The following is a 22,907-nucleotide window of genomic DNA, read 5'->3' as shown; positions in this document are numbered from 1 at the left end:
AATCGTGACTCATCATAGTAAACAACCAATCAATCATGGATGTTCTTATACGTAAACCAACCAGTCATCATTGATGTTTCCCGTATAGTTTGTCCCCTGCCCATGGAGTTGCTTCGCTATGTAGCTTCTATTTTTAAATTAATCATTTTTAATGGAAAACCGTAGTTTTTACCACTGGATTATCAAAAACCGTACTTATTACGGGACAACCGTAGTTGTTGGCAGGTATGGCAAAGACACGGATCAAGATTTTAACACACATTGTAGGTCGGAAAAAAACGAAGAAAAACAGAAAATATTTTCTTATATTTTTATAAAGTTAAAGTTAAAGTTAAAGTACCAATGATTGTCACACACACACTAGGTGTGGCGAAATTATTCTCTGCATTTGACCCATCACCCTTGATCACCCCCTGAGAGGTGAGGGGAGCAGTGGGCAGCAGCGGTGGCTGCGCCCGGGAATCATTTTGGTGATTTAACCCCCAATTCCAACCCTTGATGCTGAGTGCCAAGCAGGGAGGTAATGGGTCCCATTTTTATAGTCTTTGGTATGACTCGGCCGGGATTTTAACTCCCAACCTACCGATCTCAGGACGGACACTCTAGCCACTAGGCCACTGAATAGGTATAGAGATAAAACAGACGGATTTCCGACTATAGACAGACAAATCACATGCCTGCAGTTTGTATAGGTTCCACGCAGGGCCGGCCCGTGGCATAGGCCGTATAGGCAAATGCTAAGGGCGCCGTCCATCAGGGGGCGCCACGCCAGTGCCACAAATGTTGGAGAAAAAAAAAAGAAAAAAAGTTGGTACTATTATTTCTAAATACAAAAAATAATCCCACGTTAATTAAAATGCAAATTAAAGCCTATTTAATAGAAATATTATTTGTTACAACATTACGCCCCCCCCCCTTCCCGTATCATGACTCTTTTTGGACGTCACCACATCAAAAAATCAACACAAGATGTCAAAACGGCCAAAACTGTCAGGTGCCCAGGGAAGAAAAAAGAGAAAAGAAGAGGAGGAGAAACGAGAAAAGACAGAGGTAGCAGGTAGGTAACGTTAGCCTACATGAAATTATTTGTCTGTTACAGAATGTGATAGTAACCTGGCTTTTTAGCATTAAGCTAATGTTACATGATTCGGCAATTGCTAATCAATAAATAGCTAGTTCTGTTTTAACGTCGGGTTAATATTGTGGAGGGGGCTAAATTGTTATGGAAAATAATAATGTAACGTTAGGTAATTACAGTACTCCCACCTTACATTCCTCAGGGACATTTGTATTAGATCTTTTAAGCAGGTGTTTTTTGTTTACATTGTTATTGCCTTCTGGTTAGCTAATGTTTGCCCTGCAGGTAATAGTCACTTTTCCACCCATTTATATATTAGGTATAGTTGTAAGTAAAAAAAAAAAAGGTCAAAGACAAAGCTATTCGGTTTCTTGTGAGTATATACACTTCACTGCCGATGTGGGGGGGGCGCCACCTAAAATCTTGCCTAGGGCGCCAGATTGGTTAGGGCCGGGCCTGATTTTGACGAATATTTACGACGTTTATCGCTTTTTGATGACGTTCTGGGTGGACGAATACGACTTGAGTGCGGGAGCGTTCACATTGAGGACGCATTGCATATATATACGATTTATTTCCACAAACGAAAGAGGTCTGGGTCGAATATGAAGAATTCGGAATTGCTCCCTGAACTTTGTGGAAATGTCCAACCACAACACAACATTTGAAATTACACCCTTTTAAATCCCCTGCAATGCATGACGGGGAAATGGAAAAGACTCTCTGAACACTTATCCATGCACATCTTAGCTGCTTGATATTTCTGATTGATTAAAGAGGTCGTCACGGAAGTAAACAAAGTAGGAGTCGAACTTTCACAAACTCTTAATATCCAATGATATGAATTGTCATTTATATATCCTATATATGTATGTACATATATTAGGGATGTCCCGATCCAGGTTTTTGCACTTCCGATCCGATACCGATATTGTTTTTGCACTTCCGATCCGATACCGATACTGACCGATATCGATACTGACCGATACTGGCCTATCCGAGCATGTATTAAAGTTTAAAGTTATTTAGCCTACTTAGTTGTCAGAATCATGTTGAAAAGGGTTTTAGTACTCTTGATAACAACTAGCCAGCTGAATTAGGGGAGTTTGAATAATACACAATGGTTGGTAACAAGAAACTGACCTGTTTATTCAAGGATAAACACAAAATAGACAAAATTATACATGACAAACAGAAATGGCATCATTGAAACAAGGGCTGGGCGATATGGCCTTTTTTTAATATTGCGATATTTTAAGGCCATATTGCGATACACGATATATATCTCGATATTTTGCCTCAGCCTTGAATGAACACTTGATGCATATAATCACAGCAGTATGATGATTCTATGTGTTTTGATTGATTGATTGATTGAGACTTTTATTAGTAGGTTGCACAGTGAAGTACATATTCTGTACAATTGACCACTAAATGGTAACACCCGAATAAGTTTTTCAACTTGTTTAAGTCGGGATCCACTTAAATTGATTCATGATACAGATATATACTATCAGATATATACTATCATCATAATACAGTCATCACACAAGATAATCACATTGAATTATTTACATTATTTATAATCCAGGGTGTGGAGGGTAAGTGTCAAAAAGACAGCCAAAAGAGTTTGATATGAGAATAAATCTAAAGTTAAAATATAGGGTAGAAATGTATCCATTTGCAGGAAATGTAGTCTTGATTTTCAACATTTTCTTTCAAGGCTTGCATGTCTACATTAAAACATTCTTCTTCATACTGCATTAATATATGCTACTTTTAAACTTTCATGCAGAGAAGGAAATCACAACTAAAAAAATCACACATTTTTCCATACGGTGTTGATCTGGAAATTTTTGCCAGAGCATTTTGATGGTGTGGACGTGTGGCACCGAACGGAGATAAGCGTCTCGACAGACGTTATAATATTTGAACAATGATGACGAAAACTGTTTTCTCTGTCGTGTCCGTGTGTCGAAAATTGTCATGCGCTTATTTTTTTATTTGATTTTGTGCGTGGCATATAATTGCTATGCGCAGAGGACGTTTAAACAGTGCGCAATTGCACAAGCGCGCACCTTAGAGAGAACGTTGGTCACACGGCTGCGCTAGCATCACAGCTAACGTTAGCCATGCGGCTACCTCTCTGCTCGGTGAGGACGTATACGTATGTGACGTATGACGTGACAGTATGTGACGTATGACGTGACAGTATGTGACGTGTGTAAGAAGGTGCGCTTGCTGTCTGTGAGAGGGAGACACAGGAAAGAGTGAGAAGAGCCTGTTGTGAAATGCCAGCAGCTAAAAGCAACTGCGTGAGAATCCACAGACCTGTGGATGTGTTGAAGGTGTGCTGGAAAATGCGGAACGGAAATTAGGGAGCAGCAGAAAAGTGGAATGTACTATTTAAATAGGTGCGTAGGAAAACACGGAGCAGAGTTTTTTTTTTTAACTGGATCTGGATCGGCATTTTCCCATGCTTTGCCGATACGCATTTTTTTGCAAATATCGGCGGCCGATCCGATCCAAATATCGGATCGGGACATTCCTAATATATATATATATATACAGGTAAAAGCCAGTAAATTAGAATATTTTGAAAAACTTGATTTATTTCAGTAATTGCATTCAAAAGGTGTAACTTGTACATTATATTTATTCATTGCACACAGACTGATGCATTCAAATGTTTATTTCATTTAATTTTGATGATTTGAAGTGGCAACAAATGAAAATCCAAAATTCCGTGTGTCACAAAATTAGAATATTACTTAAGGCTAATACAAAAAAGGGATTTTTAGAAATGTTGGCCAACTGAAAAGTATGAAAATGAAAAATATGAGCATGTACAATACTCAATACTTGGTTGGAGCTCCTTTTGCCTCAATTACTGCGTTAATGCGACGTGGCATGGAGTCGATGAGTTTCTGGCACTGCTCAGGTGTTATGAGAGCCCAGGTTGCTCTGATAGTGGCCTTCAACTCTTCTGCGTTTTTGGGTCTGGCATTCTGCATCTTCCTTTTCACAATACCCCACAGATTTTCTATGGGGCTAAGGTCAGGGGAGTTGGCGGGCCAATTTAGAACAGAAATACCATGGTCCGTAAACCAGGCACGGGTAGATTTTGCGCTGTGTGCAGGCGCCAAGTCCTGTTGGAACTTGAAATCTCCATTTTGGATTTTCATTTGTTGCCACTTCAAATCATCAAAATTAAATGAAATAAACATTTGAATGCATCAGTCTGTGTGCAATGAATAAATATAATGTACAAGTTACACCTTTTGAATGCAATTACTGAAATAAATCAAGTTTTTCAAAATATTCTAATTTACTGGCTTTTACCTGTATATATATATATATATATATATATATATATATATATATATATATATATATATATATATATATATATATATATATATATATATAGTTAGGATACCCCTGATTTATATTATAATTGAAAAAAATAACAGCATTAAAAAAGACACAAAAACGTATTGATTTAATTTGTTTTAATCAACATAAGGCTCTAAAATTATAAAAGAGTGTTGCTTTAATTGACTACATGTCTAATATGTTTTTATTTCTGACAGTCTACGCAAATATTTTGACGCACACGCGTATGACGCGGGATTTGTCTGTCACTCGTCTGTCTTTGCGGCGCCAGCACTGATCCTTTCTCACGGCCGTGTGTGTGTCAGTTTGCACAAACTTTTCAGAGGTGCTCAACAAAATGCAAAATAGAGCTCCCAGAACGGTGATGAGTTTTGATAAATCGGGTAGAGGGGTTAGTGCATCTGCCTCACAATACGAAGGTCCTGAGTAGTCTTGGGTTCAATCCCGGGCTCGGGATCTTTCTGTGTGGAGTTTGCATGTTCTCCCCGTGACTGCGTGGGTTCCCTCCGGGTACTCCGGCTTCCTCCCACTTCCAAAGACATGCACCTGGGGATAAGTTGATTGGCAACACTAAATTGGCCCTAGTGTGTGGATGTGAGTGTGAATGTTGTCTGTCTATCTGTGTTGGCCCTGCGATGAGGTGGCGACTTGTCCAGGGTGTACCCCGCCTTCCGCCCGATTGTAGCTGAGATAGGCTCCAGCGCCCCCCGCGACCCCAAAAGGGAATAAGCGGTAGAAAATGGATGGATGGGTATAAAATATTTGCATTTTCTCCTTTGACCGGGTACCGTGGGCGTTTTTGTGACCAGCGTATATTTTGCATATTAATGAAGACAGACATGTTCAGTGTGCTATAAAGTTCGGACATGTTGTCGTAAATCAGGCCAACACGACACAATATGAAATTGCCTCCAATTGTCTGCAGGGGACGTCAGCTGGCTGGAGCTAAAAGTGGACGTTCCAAACTCTTTAGAAAACAAGCCTAAAATCACTACTGTCTATTTTGGGTGTCATTTTAATAGACATTATTTTTAGGTACAGAATTAGGACATAAGTACCGATTATGCATTGGGGGGCCCTTTATTTATTAGTTGCGTGTTTAGGAAGTGAGCTTTGAACACATGCACACTATACTGCTGTCTGGGCGCAGCATCTTTGTGTGTTTTGTTTTCATTATGGCCGGGCCTGAAGCCACTGCCACATCTTGATATTGAACCATTGTGATGGACAACGCTCCATTGATGAGTGGACAGCCTACGTGATAGCGATCGCCACATTATTCCGAGTCACATGGTTGATTCAGCGTCAATTACGTTGCCGTCTAATGAAGCACAATATGACACGCCAGGGCGGGACGATCATATCTGCAGAACTCCAACCCGCATCACGTCATTGTGATCAATGCAGTGCTGGCATGAAGACAGGAGTTCAGAATCAGAGAACGATTGCACTATGAATTACATGATTGTTCATTTTATTCTAGGGATGCCCTGATTAAAAAAAATAAAAAAAATATTGCGATTCCTAATCGATTAAAAAAAAACTAAAATATATCAATCCATCCATCCATTTTCTTCCGCTTAACCGAGGTTGGGTCGCGGTGGCAGCAGCCTAAGCAGAGAAGCTGTTACGGCTCAGGCTCCTGCCAACGCCGCTCATCCGTCTGTGCGCACCTCGGGACACGCCCACGGGTGCGCACGTCCTGCAGCAGCCACCAGCTGCAATCAATCACCGGCAATCATCACACCTGAAACTGATGAGGGCGAGCTGGTTAAAAGACCAGTGGACCCTAGGATCGGGGCGGGAACTTAGTTTTTCTCATGGTGTACCGTAAGCCTTATGCGCTCTTACTGTGTTGTTTTTCCCTCCGTGATTCTGACGTATGTTGCTCTTCCGCAGTGTCTTCCCTCCTCGAGATCTCCCGTTGTTTCCCCGGTGTTTTGGACTGCCTTCTTCGTTTCCCGACTCCTCACTCGCCCCTGGACTCTGACGTCTCTCTCTGCCCCACGGACCCCTCGCTGAACTTGGACCCCTTTTGCCTTGCCCTCTTTGGACTTGTCTGCCTTTTCTCATCAACACTTGGTAACACACTTCAGATATCTACACACATAGTCTTACACTACACACACACTCTTGTATTTTAGTCACACACTCTATTTCTATAGTTTAGTTGTAAATGTTTATTATTATATATATTTATTATATATAATAAATTATTGTATGTACTGCCCCCTGGTGTCTGAGCCGTCACCTCTCTCAGTAAACACAACAGAAGCCCAGACTTCCCTCTCCCCAGCCACTTCGTCCATCTCCTCCCGGGGGATCCCGAGGCGTTCCCAGGCCAGTCGGGAGACATAGTCTTCCCAACGTGTCCTGGGTCTTCCCCTTGGCCTCCTGCCGGTCAGACGTGCCTTAAACACCTCCCTAGGGAGGCATTCGGGTGGCATCTTGACCAGATGCCCAAACCACCTCATCTGGCTCCTCTCGATGTGGAGGAGCAGCTGCTTTACTCTGAGCTCCTCCCGGATGACAGAGCTTCTCACCCTATCTCTAAGGGAGAGCCCCGCCACCCGGCGGAGGAAACTCATTTCGGCCGCTTGTACCCGTGATCTTGTCCTTTCGATCATAACCCAAAGCTCATGACCATAGGTGAGGATGGGAACGTAGATCGACCGGTAAATTGAGAGCTTTGCCTTCCGGCTCAGCTCCTTTTCACCACAACGGATCGATACAGCGTCCGCATTACTGATTACGCCGCACCGATCCGCCTGTCGATCTCACGATCCACTCTTCCCCCACTCGTGAGCAAGACTCCTAGGTACTTGAACTCCTCCACTTGGGGCAATATCTCCTCCCCAACCTGGAGATGGCACTCGACCCTTTCCCGGGCAGGAACCATGGACTCGGACTTGGAGGTGCTGATTCTCATCCCAGTCGCTTCACACTCAGTTGCGAACCGATCCAGTGAGAGCTGAAGATCTTGGCCAGATGAAGCCATCAGGACCACATCATCTGCAAAAAGCAGAGACCTAATCCTGCAGCCACCGAACCGGATCCCCTCAACGCCCTGACTGCGCTTAGAAATTATGTCCATAAATGTTATGAACAGAATCGGTGACAAAGGGCAGCCTTGGCAGAGTCCAACCCTCACTGGAAACGGGTCCAACTTACTGCCGGCCATGCGGACCAAGCTCTGACACTGATCATACAGGGAGCGGAAAGCCACAATCAGACAGTCCGATACCCCATACTCTCTGAGCACTCCCTACAGGACTAATATATATAGATTGTTCTTAAAAATTGTCCTGTCCAGCCACTTTAGTACATATTTGAGTAGAATTTTATCAAACAAAACCAGTTTTCTTTTAAGTAATACAGAAATTTATAAGAGCTGTTTATCCATTTTATGTAGGAGTGTAGTTCATCATAGAACTGGCACCTAATGTTATAAAAAGTATTGATTTTCAATCGAGAATCGTTTAAAAAACAAAACAAAACATCGATTCTGAATAGAATCAATACCCCCAACAATCGAATCGAATCTTCTGGTGCCTAACGATTCACAGCTTTAGTAATCAGATCACTTTGGCGTGTATGTAAAATCTCCAATATTAGTCGATGCCCTCATGTTCCCCCGAAAAGCACACCAGGTTGGTCTTTTCTCGTATTTTACTGCGGTCATTTACAAAAGATAAACATGTTTGTTAGTAGATACACAACAGCTGAGCACAAAATAGCACACAAGCTACATACACAGTACATTGTGGCGTAGCATAGTGTGTTGCGCTGCCCTTATGCCCTTGACAAGTCAGGACCGACATGTACGAATTTGACTTGACTTTTATTCAGAGTGGTTTGATCTAAAATTATCCGGATTTATGGGGTAGAAGGTAGGAAAAGTTGATTTTGTGATAGGATTGATACTGAAATATTGATTCCGCCGATACCAAATATTTTTGCTGTAATATCGATTCCCGACTGAAAATATCAATACTTTTCATACTTTAGTTTATGGAGATAATGTACAGTATATCATTCAGTAACTAAACTTGTGAATGAGGCAATGTGTCGATGTCGAATGCTGAACAACATGTTCAGTATTTTCACGTTAACACGTTCATGTACCTGAATTGTTATTTAATTTTATGTGTATGGTAGTTTTTAATAATACATTGATTTTATTCCTTTTATTGTTGTCAGAATAATTGTATCTCAGTTATCACAAAACGTGTTGCCATGAGTTCCCGGCGAGAGGACAAAAGATGTCTTTGATCTTACCGATCAAAAGGTTTGTAAAACTCCACTGTGTACGATGGGAAGCGACATGAAGGCGTCGGTTTCTTTGATCTATTGTAATCCACAGGAAGATTTTGTCTTGACCCGAGATCTACAAAGCGGAGAGGACGCAGGACCTGACGCAAGCTCCAGGCAGCTTTTCTTTGAACTGTTTTGTGACCGAGGGCAAGGGCTGTTTACGACCCCCGTCCTTTAAAAACAGCTGTTGCTATGTGATCAGGGAAAGTCCAAATAAAAGAGGTTAGAAAGAGTACAGCCCAGACGTTTCTACTCAATGAGCTAAATTTAATTATGTCTCTGTTTAATTCCTTGCTTCTTGTCTGTTTAATAGATGTCATCAGTGTTTGAACCTGACAATTGTTTTACTCATTTCCTTTTTGTGTAGCTTGAAACACCATTTTTGTATACTTTGTATGATTTTTGTCCTGTTTTTTTATTTATTAGCTTGACTATATTGTTAATAAATATACTTCAGAGTTTGGATCAAATAAATAACTCCCCTTTTTATTTTTTATCCTATGAGATATGTTATTATTGGAAAAACAAAACCTACATTTTTTTTACAGACATATTAGATATATTCGCACAAAGTTCGAAAAGAAAATCAGTGGTATCACACATCACTAGGTCCCCTTTAAAGGGGGACTGCCCTTTTTGGGAGGGAATTTTGCCTATCATTCACAATCCGTATGTAAGACAAGAACACATATTTTTATCTTTTTTCATGCATTCTAAATCGTAAAAAAACGCTAGCAAAAGTCAGCCAACAACGGAGGTAATAGGAGTCGCTCTATTCCGCCTATAAAATGCTCCAAAAAACATCCAAAAGACTCAATCATCTTTTTATAGACACACTGTAAGTATATATGTAATGTAGTAACATTCATAATAACATTTAATATTTACGTATTTTGCTCATGTTAAGCATACGTATGCTAATTTCACAGGCGCATCACAACGTCCACGTTTCCCTTCAACAACGACAACACTACTAATCATGGCAGACTTCATGAGAGACAACAACTACTTTGGGACAAAAGATGATGCAGAACCTTATATTTTTGAACCTGAATATAAGGAGGATGATCTAAAAGTTTTAAAAGATGTGTGCTACACTAAGCATCAAGTAGCAGTGCAAAAAAAGACATACAAAAATAATGCACTTACTGTACAATGTCTGCTCTCACTGGGATGCCGACTGATGGAATGTTTATATCTTCCCTTTTAGATAAAGAATGAATCATAATCCTCAAGCAAATTCCACAAACAAATGTATTCTTGCCATCTTCGGGTATAATTTGAATGTTAAAGTTGACCAACTTCTCGATTTATGTCCACAACCTTCTACTATCCAAATGAGAGGCATGATTTATAATCGAGAATTAACTTTCACCTACTCAGTGTCATGATCCGTGGTCTGGATCATGTTTTGTGTTTTCGGTTTGTTTTGGACTCCCTCAGATTCCTGGTTGTGCACCTCCTGAGTTTGTTTAGTCGCCATGGTTACGTATTATTTTCACCTGCCTCTGTTATTCGGGAAGCTCACCTGTTTCCAATAAGAGACAATATTTAAGCCTGCCTTTGCCGGTCACTCATCTTGGCTTCTTTGTTTGCGGTATGCAACTGTTACGTTGGTTTATTCCTAGTTTGTTTGTGTTAGCGCTCATAACAACATCATCGCTAATACTTGGTTAATATTCAGATCCCAGGGTGTAAATAGAGTATTGTTGGCGGGTTTTGGATGTATTAGTGTTTTTCAACCACTGTGCGTAGCACACTAGTGTGCCGTGAGATATCGTCTGGTGTGCCGTGGGAAATTATGCAACTTCACCTAATTGGTCCAAAAAATATTTTTTGCAAATCAATAATTATAATCTGCATATCATGTGCCGTTGCTTAGTGTCAGTGCTGTGTAAAACTCGGCAGGGTAACCACGTACTACTCCATGTCAGTAGGTGGCAGCAGGTAGTTAATTGCTTTGTAAAAGTCGGAATGTGTCGGGTGAGACGATGATGGTTTGTTGTGATCCCAATATGCAGACCACAGCGGGAGGCAGCGTGCAGGTAAAAAGGTATGTAATGCTTAAACCAAAAATGAACAAAAGGGAAAGGGAAAGGAAAAGGCAATGGCTATGCAAAGCAAAAGTAAAACTGAACTGGCTACAACGTAAACAGAAACAGAATGCTGGACGACAGCAAAAACTTACGGCGTCCACAAAGTACATCCGTATGTCAGAACGTGGACTATGGGGGTTTTGTTTTCCCGAGATGCAATAAAAGTTGGAGCGGACATGGCGTGAAGGTAAATACATATTTTATTTTAACACTAACAAAAGGTACAAAGTACAAATTAAAGGCGCGCACAAGGCGGAGAACAAACTTGGCTATGAAACAAAGAAACTAGCACAAAGGCAAAACTATGAACATAAAACATACAACACTTACTGTGGCATGAAAAACGCGCATGGAACACTGGCTTGGAATGAACGCATGGGTGACAAGGGTAGCAGAAGCAAACAGAGTTAGCATGGGTGTCAAGGAAGTAATGTCGCCAGACAGACTGCCTGGCAACTGAAAGCTTAAATAATACCGACATGATTAGTGACAGGTGCGCGAGTGCAAAACGTGAGACAGGTGAAACTAATGGGTCGCTATGGTGACAAAACAAACAAGAGTGCACAAAGAGTCCAAAAACCAAACCGAACATAACCAAAACAAAACATGATCACACAGACATGACAGAGCCCCCCCCCTTACGGACAGATCCCAGATGTCCAAAAAAAACAAAAAAAAACAAGATCAAGAGTCATGGAAGGGCGGGAGGGGTCTTGGCGGTGGGTCGCCAGACCACGTGTCCCCGAATCCACCAGGGCAGAGTCAGGTGGTGGCGAAGCGTAGACCGCCGCTGAACCTGACGAGGTGGGCGACCTGGGAATGGCCACATCCGTGGCCGACGCGGAGGTCGGCGCACTTGGCGTGGCGTACGCCCAGGGAATGGCCACATCCGTGGCCGACGAGGAGGTGGGCGCACTTGGCGTGGCGGACGCCCATGGAATGGCCACATCTGTGTCGTCGTCGTGGCAGGCGGCGAAGCTTGGCGTGATGGGTCGTGGCATGGCGGGTCGTGGCATGGCAGGTCGTGGCGGGTCGTGGCGTGGCGGGTCTTGGCATGGCGGGTCTTGGCATGGCGGGTCTTGGCATGGTGGGTCTTGGCATGGAGGGTCTTGGCTTGGAGGGGGTTGGCTCTGCGGTGCTTGGCGGCGTGGAGCTGCTACGGGCGGCGCTTGGTGGCCCGGAGCAGCTACTGGCGCCGCTTGGCGGCGTGGAGCAGCTACTGCCGGCGCTTGGCGGCGTGAAGCAGCTACTGCCGGCGCTTGGCGGCGAGGAGCAGCTACTGGCGGTACTTGGCGCCGTGGAACAGCTACTGGCGGCACTTGGCGGCATGGAGCAGCTACTGGCGGCACTTGGCGGCGTGGAACAGCTACGGGTACCTGCCGTGGTGCAGGTACAGGAACCTGCCATGGAGCTTGGCGTGGTGAAGGTACTGTTACGTGACGTGGAGCTGGTGCTAGCCTTGGTGCTAGCCGTGGTACAGCGACAGGTGCTAGCCTTGGTGCTGCGAAAGGTGCCAGCCGTGGTGCTGCTACAGGTGACAGCCGTGGTGCAGCGACAGGTTCTAGCCTTGGAGCAGCTAACCGTGGTGCTAGCCGTGGAGCAGCTAGCCGTGGTGCTAGCCTTGGTGCTGGTGCTAGCCTTGGAGCAAGCTGTGGTGCTAGCTTTGGCGCTGGTGCTAGCCTTGGTGCTGGTGCTAGCCTTGGCGCTGGTGATAGCCTTGTTGCAGGTGGAGGTGGCTTAGCTGGAGGTTGCGGCTTGGCAGGCTGAAAAACTGGTGGTGGCGGCCGGGCTGGAGGCTGTGGCTTGGCATGGTGATGCTGAGCCACCCCACTTAAACAGTTCCCAGCCCTAGCCACCCCCCTCAAGGAGCGGGTACCAGACGCGCTCCCCGCGGTCTGGAACCGTTTTTTGGGGTAGGTGGAGGGAGGTCAGGAGGGGGGCAGAATCCTCCCCACTGAATTGTCCCAAAATGATTTCTCTATCCCCCACCTGTGCTTTTGTGGGTGAAATAGAGGAAGAGTCCTGTGATGTGGAAAGCCTTCCCCGACGTCCTTCGTCTGGAGCGGCGCTTCCGGGACTGCGGTGACGCAGCTTCGTCCTCGGACCAAATGGAGCTAATCAGATCTAGTTTTCCGCTTGGACTCCACATGAGGTCCTGATCCGCCATGGCTCCTGGCGCCTCCCACTTTCCTTCCTCGTCCAACTCCTCCAAATTTCTTGCGGGAAAAGTTTTTGAAGCTGGCGACATTCTGTCATAACGTGGACTATGGGATGTTTGTTTTCCCAAGATGCAAGTAAAGTTGGACTGGACATGGCGTGAAGGTGTGTACATATTTATTTTAACACTATAAACTACAAAAAAGGGTGCAAACAAAAGGAGATAAAACTTGGCTAATGAAAACAAAAACTTGCACAAAGACAGAAACTATGAACATGAAGCAAAACTCGCAAACTGTGACATGAAAAAACAAAACTTACGTTTGCATGGTATGAAGCATAACTATGAACAGGCATGAGTATCAGAAGCATACAGAGTTAGTGTTGGAATAATTGTTTGTAAGTTATCACAAAAGAAATGTTGTATTATGAATGCTGTATTTCAAATGTTGTATTATGAATGCTGTATTTCGAGGCCTAACAAAAGGATGAAGTCTCGGGAAACGCCACTGTGAGTTCAGCACGGACAGATGGCAGGATGTGCTCAACTCCTGGAGGAACTCTCTTTGAAGTGTTAAACGAACTCTCTTTGAAGTAATTCACAAACTCTCTTCCAACTATTTGGTCAACGCTATTTACGACACGCTGCCCTCTTGAAGTCACTGTGGACAGGAGACGGGAGGGGTTGTCCATTGTCCTCCAACTCTCTTCCAACTATTTGGTCAACGCTATTTACGACACGCTGCCCTCTTGAAGTCACTGTGGACAGGAGACGGGAGGGGTTGTCCATTGTCCTCCAACACCTGCCCCAGCTGGATCCAGGGAGAGCCAAGCCCGAGAAGTCCTCTTCTTGGACTTCAAAGCGACCAAAAACAATGACTGTTTTACATACCTCCCCATTCCTATTGTGACATATGTTGGTGCGTGAACATGGAACATCTGAATTAAAAGAGGAGACGAGAACCTTCTTCGTCAGAGCGTGCTAAGACACTGTAAGAGGTTACAGGTTGAAGCCGTCTCTCCTCAATTGAGTCCAAATTGAATTCTGTCTCTGTTTGATTCCTTGCCTTTTGTCTTGTGTAACAGATGTCCTGTATTTGAACCTGACAGTTAGCATGGGTGTCAAGGAGGTAATGTCGCCGGGCAGACTGCCTGGCAACTGAAAGCTTAAATAATACCGACATGATTAGTGACAGGTGCGCGAGTGCAAAACGTGAGACAGGTGAAACTAATGGGTCGCTATGGTGACAAAACAAACAAGAGTGCACAAAGAGTCCAAAAACCAAACCGAACATAACCAAAACAAAACATGATCACACAGACATGACACCGTACATGACATGACAATCAACAATGTCCACACAAAGACGGATAGCAACAACTTATATAGCCTTGCTTGCTAACACCAAGCAGGTGCGTGGAATAGTGCTCAAAGGAAGACATGAAAATACTACAGGAAAACACCAACAAAACAGGAAGTGCCACCAAAATAACAGCGCAAGACAAGAACTAAAGCCCCACACACAGGGAACACCAACAAACTCAAAATAAGGCACAACGACCTGGTGGAGTTTCATTTTTAACGTTTTCTGCTGGTGGTGTGCCTCCGGATTGTTTCATGAAAAAAGTGTGCCTTACCTCAAAAAAGGTTGAAAAACACTGTATTAGACAGCTTTATGGGCAGAATAGTGTCCTCCCATTAGCTGCGTTGTTAGCCACCTTGTACTTGCAGTAATTTAGGACTTAGAATGAGTAAAAAAAAAAAAGAAAAGCATATGTGTTCTTGTCTTATATAGGGATTGTGAATCATAGGCAAGATTCCAAAAAAGTGCTCCTTAAAGCTAGATTTTGACAATGGTATCATTAAATGAACCATGACCATTGGAATGTGCAAAATAAATGTAAAGAGGAGCAGGAAAGAAGTCACACTTGATAATAGCCTCTCTCCTGCTTGCAGCTCGGAGAAGAAACAATCCAGCGCTGCACTTATTTACAATAAGTCTGGAGATGCCAGTTGAATTGTGAGAATGGAAGATGTTCATTACTGACTCCCCTCCCACCCAATTGGACTTGTTTCTGCCTTTCAAAAGTACATTTCCCGCCTGCGTTGATGGAAAGAGACATTGAGAATTCATGCTGAGGGTTTTTTTTTTTCCATTCTTTTTTACACGTTTTACAGCTTAGAACATTAAGTTCTGCAGTTATCGTGGTCTTAAATACTGAAGTTTCATTATGCAGAATTCTGCTTATTTTCCAGCAGTACACAGGTCATAACATTAGGTACACCTTTTTTTTTGAGCTGGAGCCAATTCAAGCAGGACTTGTTACCCATCACAGTGCACATATGAACAATCATACTTGCATTACATTTATATAAGTACATTTTAGAGTCCCTATAATGCAGGGATTGCCAAATAATTGGGCTGGCCGACACCAGCAGATGACATGGCACCCCAAACCATCACTGATGGTGGAAACTTTACACTAGACTTCAGGCAACGTGGATCCTGTGCCTCTCCTGTCTTCCTCCAGACTCTGGGACCTCGATTTCCAAAGGAAATGCAAAATTTGCATGGTTGGGTGATGGTTTGGGGTGCCATGTCATCTGCTGGTGTCGGTCCACTCTGTTTCCTGAGATCCAGGGTCAACGCAGCCGTCTACCAGCAAGTTTTAGAGCACTTCATGCTTCCTGCTGCTGACCTGCTCTATGGAGATGGAGATTATTTCAAGTTCCAACAGGACTTGGCGCCTGCACACAGCGCAAAATCTACCCGTGCCTGGTTTACGGACCATGGTATTTCTGTTCTAAATTGGCCCGCCAACTCCCCTGACCTTAGCCCCATAGAAAATCTGTGGGGTATTGTGAAAAGGAAGATGCAGAATGCCAGACCCAAAAACGCAGAAGAGTTGAAGGCCACTATCAGAGCAACCTGGGCTCTCATAACACCTGAGCAGTGCCAGAAACTCATCGACTCCATGCCACGCCGCATTAACGCAGTAATTGAGGCAAAAGGAGCTCCAACCAAGTATTGAGTATTGTACATGCTCATATTTTTCATTTTCATACTTTTCAGTTGGCCAACATTTCTAAAAATCCCTTTTTTGTATTAGCCTTAAGTAATATTCTAATTTTGTGACACACGGAATTTTGGATTTTCATTTGTTGCCACTTCAAATCATCAAAATTAAATGAAATAAACATTTGAATGCATCAGTCTGTGTGCAATGAATAAATATAATGTACAAGTTACACCTTTTGAATGCAATTACTGAAATAAATCAAGTTTTTCAAAATATTCTAATTTACTGGCTTTTACCTGTATACTTAAAAGTTTTATCATCATTAGACCAGTACTTCTTCTATAGGGTGGGGCATTTAACATTAGACAAGTCTTCACTCGGTGGCATATAGGTGATGGTGCCAGCAATTCACAGAGTGGTTTGTACGGATAAATAGACAAATATTATCGGGTTCTCAACTGTATTTCAATTTAGTGGGGGCGTGAAAAAAAAAATCCCTAAAGGCGGGGCATGACAAAACATAATTGTGAAGTAACCATAGAGTGGTTTGTAGGGAAGAATACACAAACGTGATCAGGTTTTCAATGGTATTTCAATTCAGGAGGGGGGGCATGCAAAGAAAAAACTATGTCCGCAAAGGGGGGAATGACTAAAATTAATGGAGAAGTACAGAGCTAGGGGGTATTTAGGTGCTAGTGCCAGCAACTCATAGAGTGGTTTGTGCGGATGAATAAACAAATGTTATCAGGTTCTCAATCGTATTTACATTTAGGGGGGCATACAAAATAAATTACGTCCGCAAAGGGGGCATGACTAAAATAATTGAGAAACACAGGGCAAGGTGGTAGTTAGGTGCTTGTGCCAGCAACTCAGAGTGGTGTGTACGGAAGAATAAACACATGTTATCAGGTTCTCAATCGTACTTACATTTAGGGGGGGGGGCATGCAAAAACAAACTACGTTTGCAAGGGGGGCATGACTAAAAATAATTGAGAAGTACAGAGCTCGGTGGTATTTAGGTGCTAGTGCCAGCAACTCATAGAGTGGTTTATACGGATTAATAAACACATCTTATCAGGTTCTTAATCGTACTTCCATTCAGGGGGTGGGGGGGCATGCAATAAAAACCATGTCTGCAAGGGGGGCATGACTAAAAAAATAATGGAGAAGTACAGAGCTAGGTGGTATTTAGGTGCTAGTGCCAGCAACTCATAGAGTGGTTAGTATGGAATAAAAAAAATACAATCAGGTTCTCAATCTTATTTAAATTTAGGGGGCTAAAAAAAATGATGTCCCTAATGCATACTTGCCAACCTTGAGACCTCCGATTTCAGGAGGTGGGGGGTGGGGGCGTGGTCGGGGGTGGGGCGGGGCGTGGTTGGGGGCGTGGTTAAGAGGGGAGGAGTATACTGACAGCTAGAATTCACCAAGTCAAGTATTTCATACACGCATTTGACGTCACTATGGGAAGTTTTGACGGAGCAGAAACGTGTGAACTCGTTGGGAGTTTCCTCCTCTCCCAGCTTGCTAGCCTCAATCTGAACCTTGGTATTTACCGTGATGACGGACTGGCAGTGTGTCGCGCCTCGCCAAGGAGCAGCGAGAATACCAAGAAGCGCATATGCCAAATTTTCAAAGAGAACGGCCTACGGATCACGATTGAAGCCAACAAGCAAACCGTCAACTTCCTCGACGTCACTTTCAACCTGAGAAATAACAGCTACCAACCATTCACGAAATCCAACACAACACTCCAATACGTGCACCATGACAGCAACCACCCACCCACCACCACGAAAAGAATACCTACCAGAATTAATAAAAGGCTATCGATGCTGTCATCTAGCAAAGCTGAATTTGACCAAGCAACCCCCCCGTACCAAAAAGCCCTTGATGAAAGCGGATACAATTTCACCCTCACCTATGAACCCACGCCAGGAAACCAACCAAAAAAGAACAGAAAACGAAACAACATCATCTGGTACAACCCCCCATACAGCAAAAACGTCTCAACTAACATTGGCCACAAATTCCTCAGTCTGATTGACAAACACTTCCCCAAAGGCAACACCCTAAGAAAAGTATTCAATAAGAACAACATTAAATTGAGCTACAGCTGTATGAACAATATACGACAAATTATCTCAAACCACAACAAAACAATTGCAAATGAGCCGTCGGCCCCCGGACAGAGCGACCCCAAAACCAACAAAGGCTGCAACTGCCGCAAGCAACCTGATTGCCCTCTCAACGGTGGGTGCTTACAAACATCAGTTGTTTACCAATCTAAGGTAACACGCAAGGACATTAACACATCCGACACATATGTAGGATTAACCGAGGGAGAGTTTAAAACCAGATGGAACAATCACAAGGCTTCTTTCAGGAACCAAAACCTGCGGAATACCACAGAACTCAGCAAACACATTTGGAACCTCAAAGACAATAATGTTGAATATTCAATAACATGGCAAATTCTTGCATCCAGCACACCTTACAATAGTGGTAATAAAAGATGCAACCTATGCTTGAAGGAGAAACTGTTTATTATATACCGTCCAGACCTGTCATCCCTCAACAAGCGCAGCGAAATTGTATCAGCATGCCGCCACAGACGGAAACACCTCCTAGGTAACACATGAGCCAATCACCACGCCCCTACGCCAGCCTGTACCCACCCACTCTGTGCCCTATACAAACCATGGTATGTGAATGCTCCCATTAAAATCTCCTGATGATTGAGGGAACCCCTCATGAAACAGGCCTGTAGAGATGAAGTAGTCTTGTAATTTTTTCCCCACACATACATATATATATATATATATATATATATATATATATATATATATATATATATATATATATATATATATATATATATGCAAACAAACTGTGTTTAGATAATTGATACTTCAAACTTGCATAAATAAATATTAAGGAATATAACATAACTTGGCTTCTGAGAGTTTGAAAATGTAATGAATAAAATGCTAAAGTTGTTGATAAACAAGCAATTATTTTAATAATTAAATATGGTCATTATTTATTTATTATTTATTTCAAATATGTTTATTTTAATGTATAATTCTATGGCTGGATGTAATAAGGAGTCACGAAAAAATACAAATAAAAATACAATTAATTTTGATGTTTTTAGCAAAATATAGTAAAAATGTATTTAGTTTTTTGTTTTTTTTTAATTAATAAACATATTTATTTTTATGTAAAATAAACATAATAATACAATTCATCTCTAGTCTGGATGATTTAGTTCTTGTCACCCTGTTGTCCTCCCGTTATGAAAAAAGGCTGTCCTCACTCAGGTCCAGGGCCGGCCCGTGGCATAGGCCCTATAGGCAAATGCTAAGGGCGCCGTCCATCAGGGGGCGCCACGCCAGTGCCACAAATGTTGGAGAAAAAAAAAAAAAAAAAAAGTTGGTACTATTATTTCTAAATACAAAAACATAATCCCACGTTAATTAAAATGCACAGTAAAGCCTATTTAATAGAAATATTATTTGTTACAACATTACGCCCCCCGCACGGTGCGCCCCCTCCCTTCCCGTATCATGACTCTTTTTGGACGTCACCACATCAAAAAATCAACACAAGATGTCAAAACGGCCAAAACTGTCAGGTGCCCAGGGAAGAAAAAAGAGAAAAGAAGAGGAGAAACGAGAAAAGACAGAGGTAGCAGGTAGGTAACGTTAGCCTACATGAAATTATTTGTCTGTTACAGAATGTGATAGTAACCTGGCTGTTTAGCATTAAGCTAATGTTACATGATTCGGCAATTGCTAATCAATAAATAGCTAGTTCTGTTTTAACGTCGGGTTAATATTGTGGAGGGGGCTAAATTGTTATGGAAAATAATAATGTAACGTTAGGTAATTACAGTACTCCCACCTTACATTCCTCAGGGACATTTGTATTAGATCTTTTAAGCAGGTGTTTTTTGTTTACATTGTTATTACCTATGGTCATGAGCTTTGGGTTATGACCGAAAGGACAAGATCACGGGTACAAGCGGGCGAAATGAGTTTCCTCCGCCGGGTGGCGGGGCTCTCCCTTAGAGATAGGGTGAGAAGCTCTGTCATCCGGGGGGAGCTCAAAGTAAAGCCGCTGCTCCTCCACATCGAGAGGAGCCAGATGAGGTGGTTCGGGCATCTGGTCAGGATGCCACCCGAGCGCCTCCCTAAGGAGGTGTTTAGGGCATGTCCGACCGGTAGGAGGCCACGAGGAAGACCCAGGACACGTTGGGAAGACTATGTCTCCCGGCTGGCCTGGGAACGCCTCGGGATCCCCCGGGAGGAGCTGGACGAAGTGGCTGGGGAGAGGGAAGTCTGGGCTTCCCTGCTTAGGCTGCTGCCCCCGCGACCCGACCTCGGATAGGCGGAGGAAGATGGAGATGGATGGATGTTATTGCCTTCTGGTTAGCTAATGTTTGCCCTGCAGGTAATAGTCACTTTTCCACCCCTTTATACATTAGGTATAGTTGTAAGTAAAAAAAAAAAGGTCAAAGACAAAGCTATTCGGGTTCTTGTGAGTATATACACTTCACTGTCGATATGGGGGCGGGGGGCGCCACCTAAAATCTTGCCTAGGGCGCCAGACTGGTTAGGGCCGGGCCTGCTCAGGTCCGCATGGAGCTGGAGGGGGCGTGGCTTCCAGCTCCGGCTGAAAATCGGGAGATTTTCGGGAGAATATTTGTCCCGGGAGGTTTTCGGGAGAGGCGCTGAATTTCGGGAGTCTCCCGGAAAATTCGGGAGGGTTGGCAAGTATGCCCTAATGGTGAGCAGGGCCGGCCCGTGGCATAGGCCGTATAGGCAAATGCTAAGGGCGCCGTCCATTAGGGGGCGCCACGCCAGTGCCACAAATGTTGGAGAAAAAATAAATAAATAAAAAAAAGTTGGTACTATTTCTAAATACAAAAAATAATCCCACGTTAATTAAAATGCAAAGTAAAGCCTATTTAATAGAAATATTATTTGTTACAACATTCCCCCCGCACGGTGCGCCCCCTCCCTTCCCGTATCATGACTCTTTTTGGACGTCACCACATCAAAAAATCAACACAAGATGTCAAAACGGCCAAAACTGTCAGGTGCCCAGGGAAGAAAAAAAGAGAAAAGAAGAGGAGGAGAAACGAGAAAAGACAGAGGTAGCAGGTAGGTAACGTTAGCCTACATGAAATGATTTGTCTGCTACAGAATGTGATAGTAACCTGGCTTTTTAGCATTAAGCTAATGCTACATGATTCGGCAATTGCTAATCAATAAATAGCTAGTTCTGTTTTAACGTCGGGTTAACATTGTGGAGGGGGCTAAATTGTTATGGAAAATAATAATGTAACGTTAGCTAATTACAGTAGCTCCCACCTTACATTCCTCAGGGACATTTGTATTAGATCTTTTAAGCAGGTGTTTTTTGTTTACATTGTTATTACCTATGGTCATGAGCTTTGGGTTATGACCGAAAGGACAAGATCACGGGTACAAGCGGGCGAAATGAGTTTCCTCCGCCGGGTGGCGGGGCTCTCCCTTAGAGATAGGGTGAGAAGCTCTGTCATCCGGGGGGAGCTCAAAGTAAAGCCGCTGCTCCTCCACATCGAGAGGAGCCAGATGAGGTGGTTCGGGCATCTGGTCAGGATGCCACCCGAGCGCCTCCCTAAGGAGGTGTTTAGGGCATGTCCGACCGGTAGGAGGCCACGAGGAAGACCCAGGACACGTTGGGAAGACTATGTCTCCCGGCTGGCCTGGGAACGCCTCGGGATCCCCCGGGAGGAGCTGGACGAAGTGGCTGGGGAGAGGGAAGTCTGGGCTTCCCTGCTTAGGCTGCTGCCCCCGCGACCCGACCTCGGATAGGCGGAGGAAGATGGAGATGGATGGATGTTATTGCCTTCTGGTTAGCTAATGTTTGCCCTGCAGGTAATAGTCACTTTTCCACCCCTTTATATATTAGGTATAGTTGTAAGTAAAAAAAAAAAAAAAAAGGTCACAGACAAAGCTATTCGGGTTCTTGTGAGTATATACACTTCACTGCCGATGTGGGGGGGCGCCACCTAAAATCTTGCCTAGGGCGCCAGATTGGTGGTGAGCATGACAAAATATAATTGAGATTCACTGCTGTTACGTGTGTTAGGGATGTGGAAAGAAGTGAAAGTGAAATACAGTCAGCCAGATGCCACCTGCACAACCTCATAAATCTAAGTAGAAAATCTCCACCCCATTAAATATAATATTATATAACATTTGGTTAAAAAGTGGTATCTAGGCAACATATTAGTATGATGGATTTTGCAGCTTAGCAGAATATGAATGATGTGATGGATGTCATCCATCCATCCTGCCAACCTGTCCACGGCGATGGCGGTCATGGAGTAGATGCTGGCGAACACCGACGTCACGGGGAAGAAGTTGTGGAATCTGCAGTAGGCTTCCCCAAAGTACCACTCCCCGTGGGTGGCGTACACAAAGTTGATCAAAGTGTTGAAGGCGGCCATGGAGGCGTCGGAGAAGGCCAAGTTGAGCAGAAAGTAGTTGGTCACCGTCCTCATGCGCTTGTGAGCCAGAATGATCCAGATGACGATGAGGTTCCCGAACACGGCCACGGCCAGCACCGCGCTGTAGGCCACCGACCACAGGGCGACGCGCCACGGCGGCTGCACGAACTGGTTGGTGTAGTTGGAGGTGAGGTTGGACGCGTTGTTATGCGGCATCCTTGCACACACACACACACACACACACACACGCGCACACAAAAGAAAAACACTAGTGGGAAAGGCGCGCGGCTAAAAGCGACGAGGGAGGTTGAGACGCCGCGGCGCGCAGAAGGATCATCGCCAG

The 22,907-nt window shown here is 43.8% G+C and overlaps 1 protein-coding gene across 2 annotated transcripts in view; it reads right to left on the bottom strand.

Annotated features, from left to right (window-relative positions):
• Positions 1–22,633, bottom strand: part of tacr3a (tachykinin receptor 3a) — a 167,369-nt gene extending 144,736 nt beyond the window's left edge. For both annotated transcript variants that reach the window (XM_072916437.1, XM_061987757.2), the window contains exon 1: positions 22,416–22,633. In XM_072916437.1, the coding sequence (XP_072772538.1) occupies positions 22,416–22,618 (203 nt within the window). In that variant the 5' untranslated portion in view covers positions 22,619–22,633. The remainder of the gene's footprint in view (positions 1–22,415) is intronic.
• Between the last annotated feature and the right edge of the window lie 274 nt (positions 22,634–22,907).

This window comes from Nerophis lumbriciformis, linkage group LG27 (assembly GCF_033978685.3).
Source record: "Nerophis lumbriciformis linkage group LG27, RoL_Nlum_v2.1, whole genome shotgun sequence".
In the NCBI taxonomy this organism is placed as follows: domain Eukaryota; kingdom Metazoa; phylum Chordata; class Actinopteri; order Syngnathiformes; family Syngnathidae; genus Nerophis; species Nerophis lumbriciformis.
The sequence above is the reverse complement of the archived record's forward strand: the minus strand, read 5'-3'. Positions and strand labels throughout refer to the sequence as shown.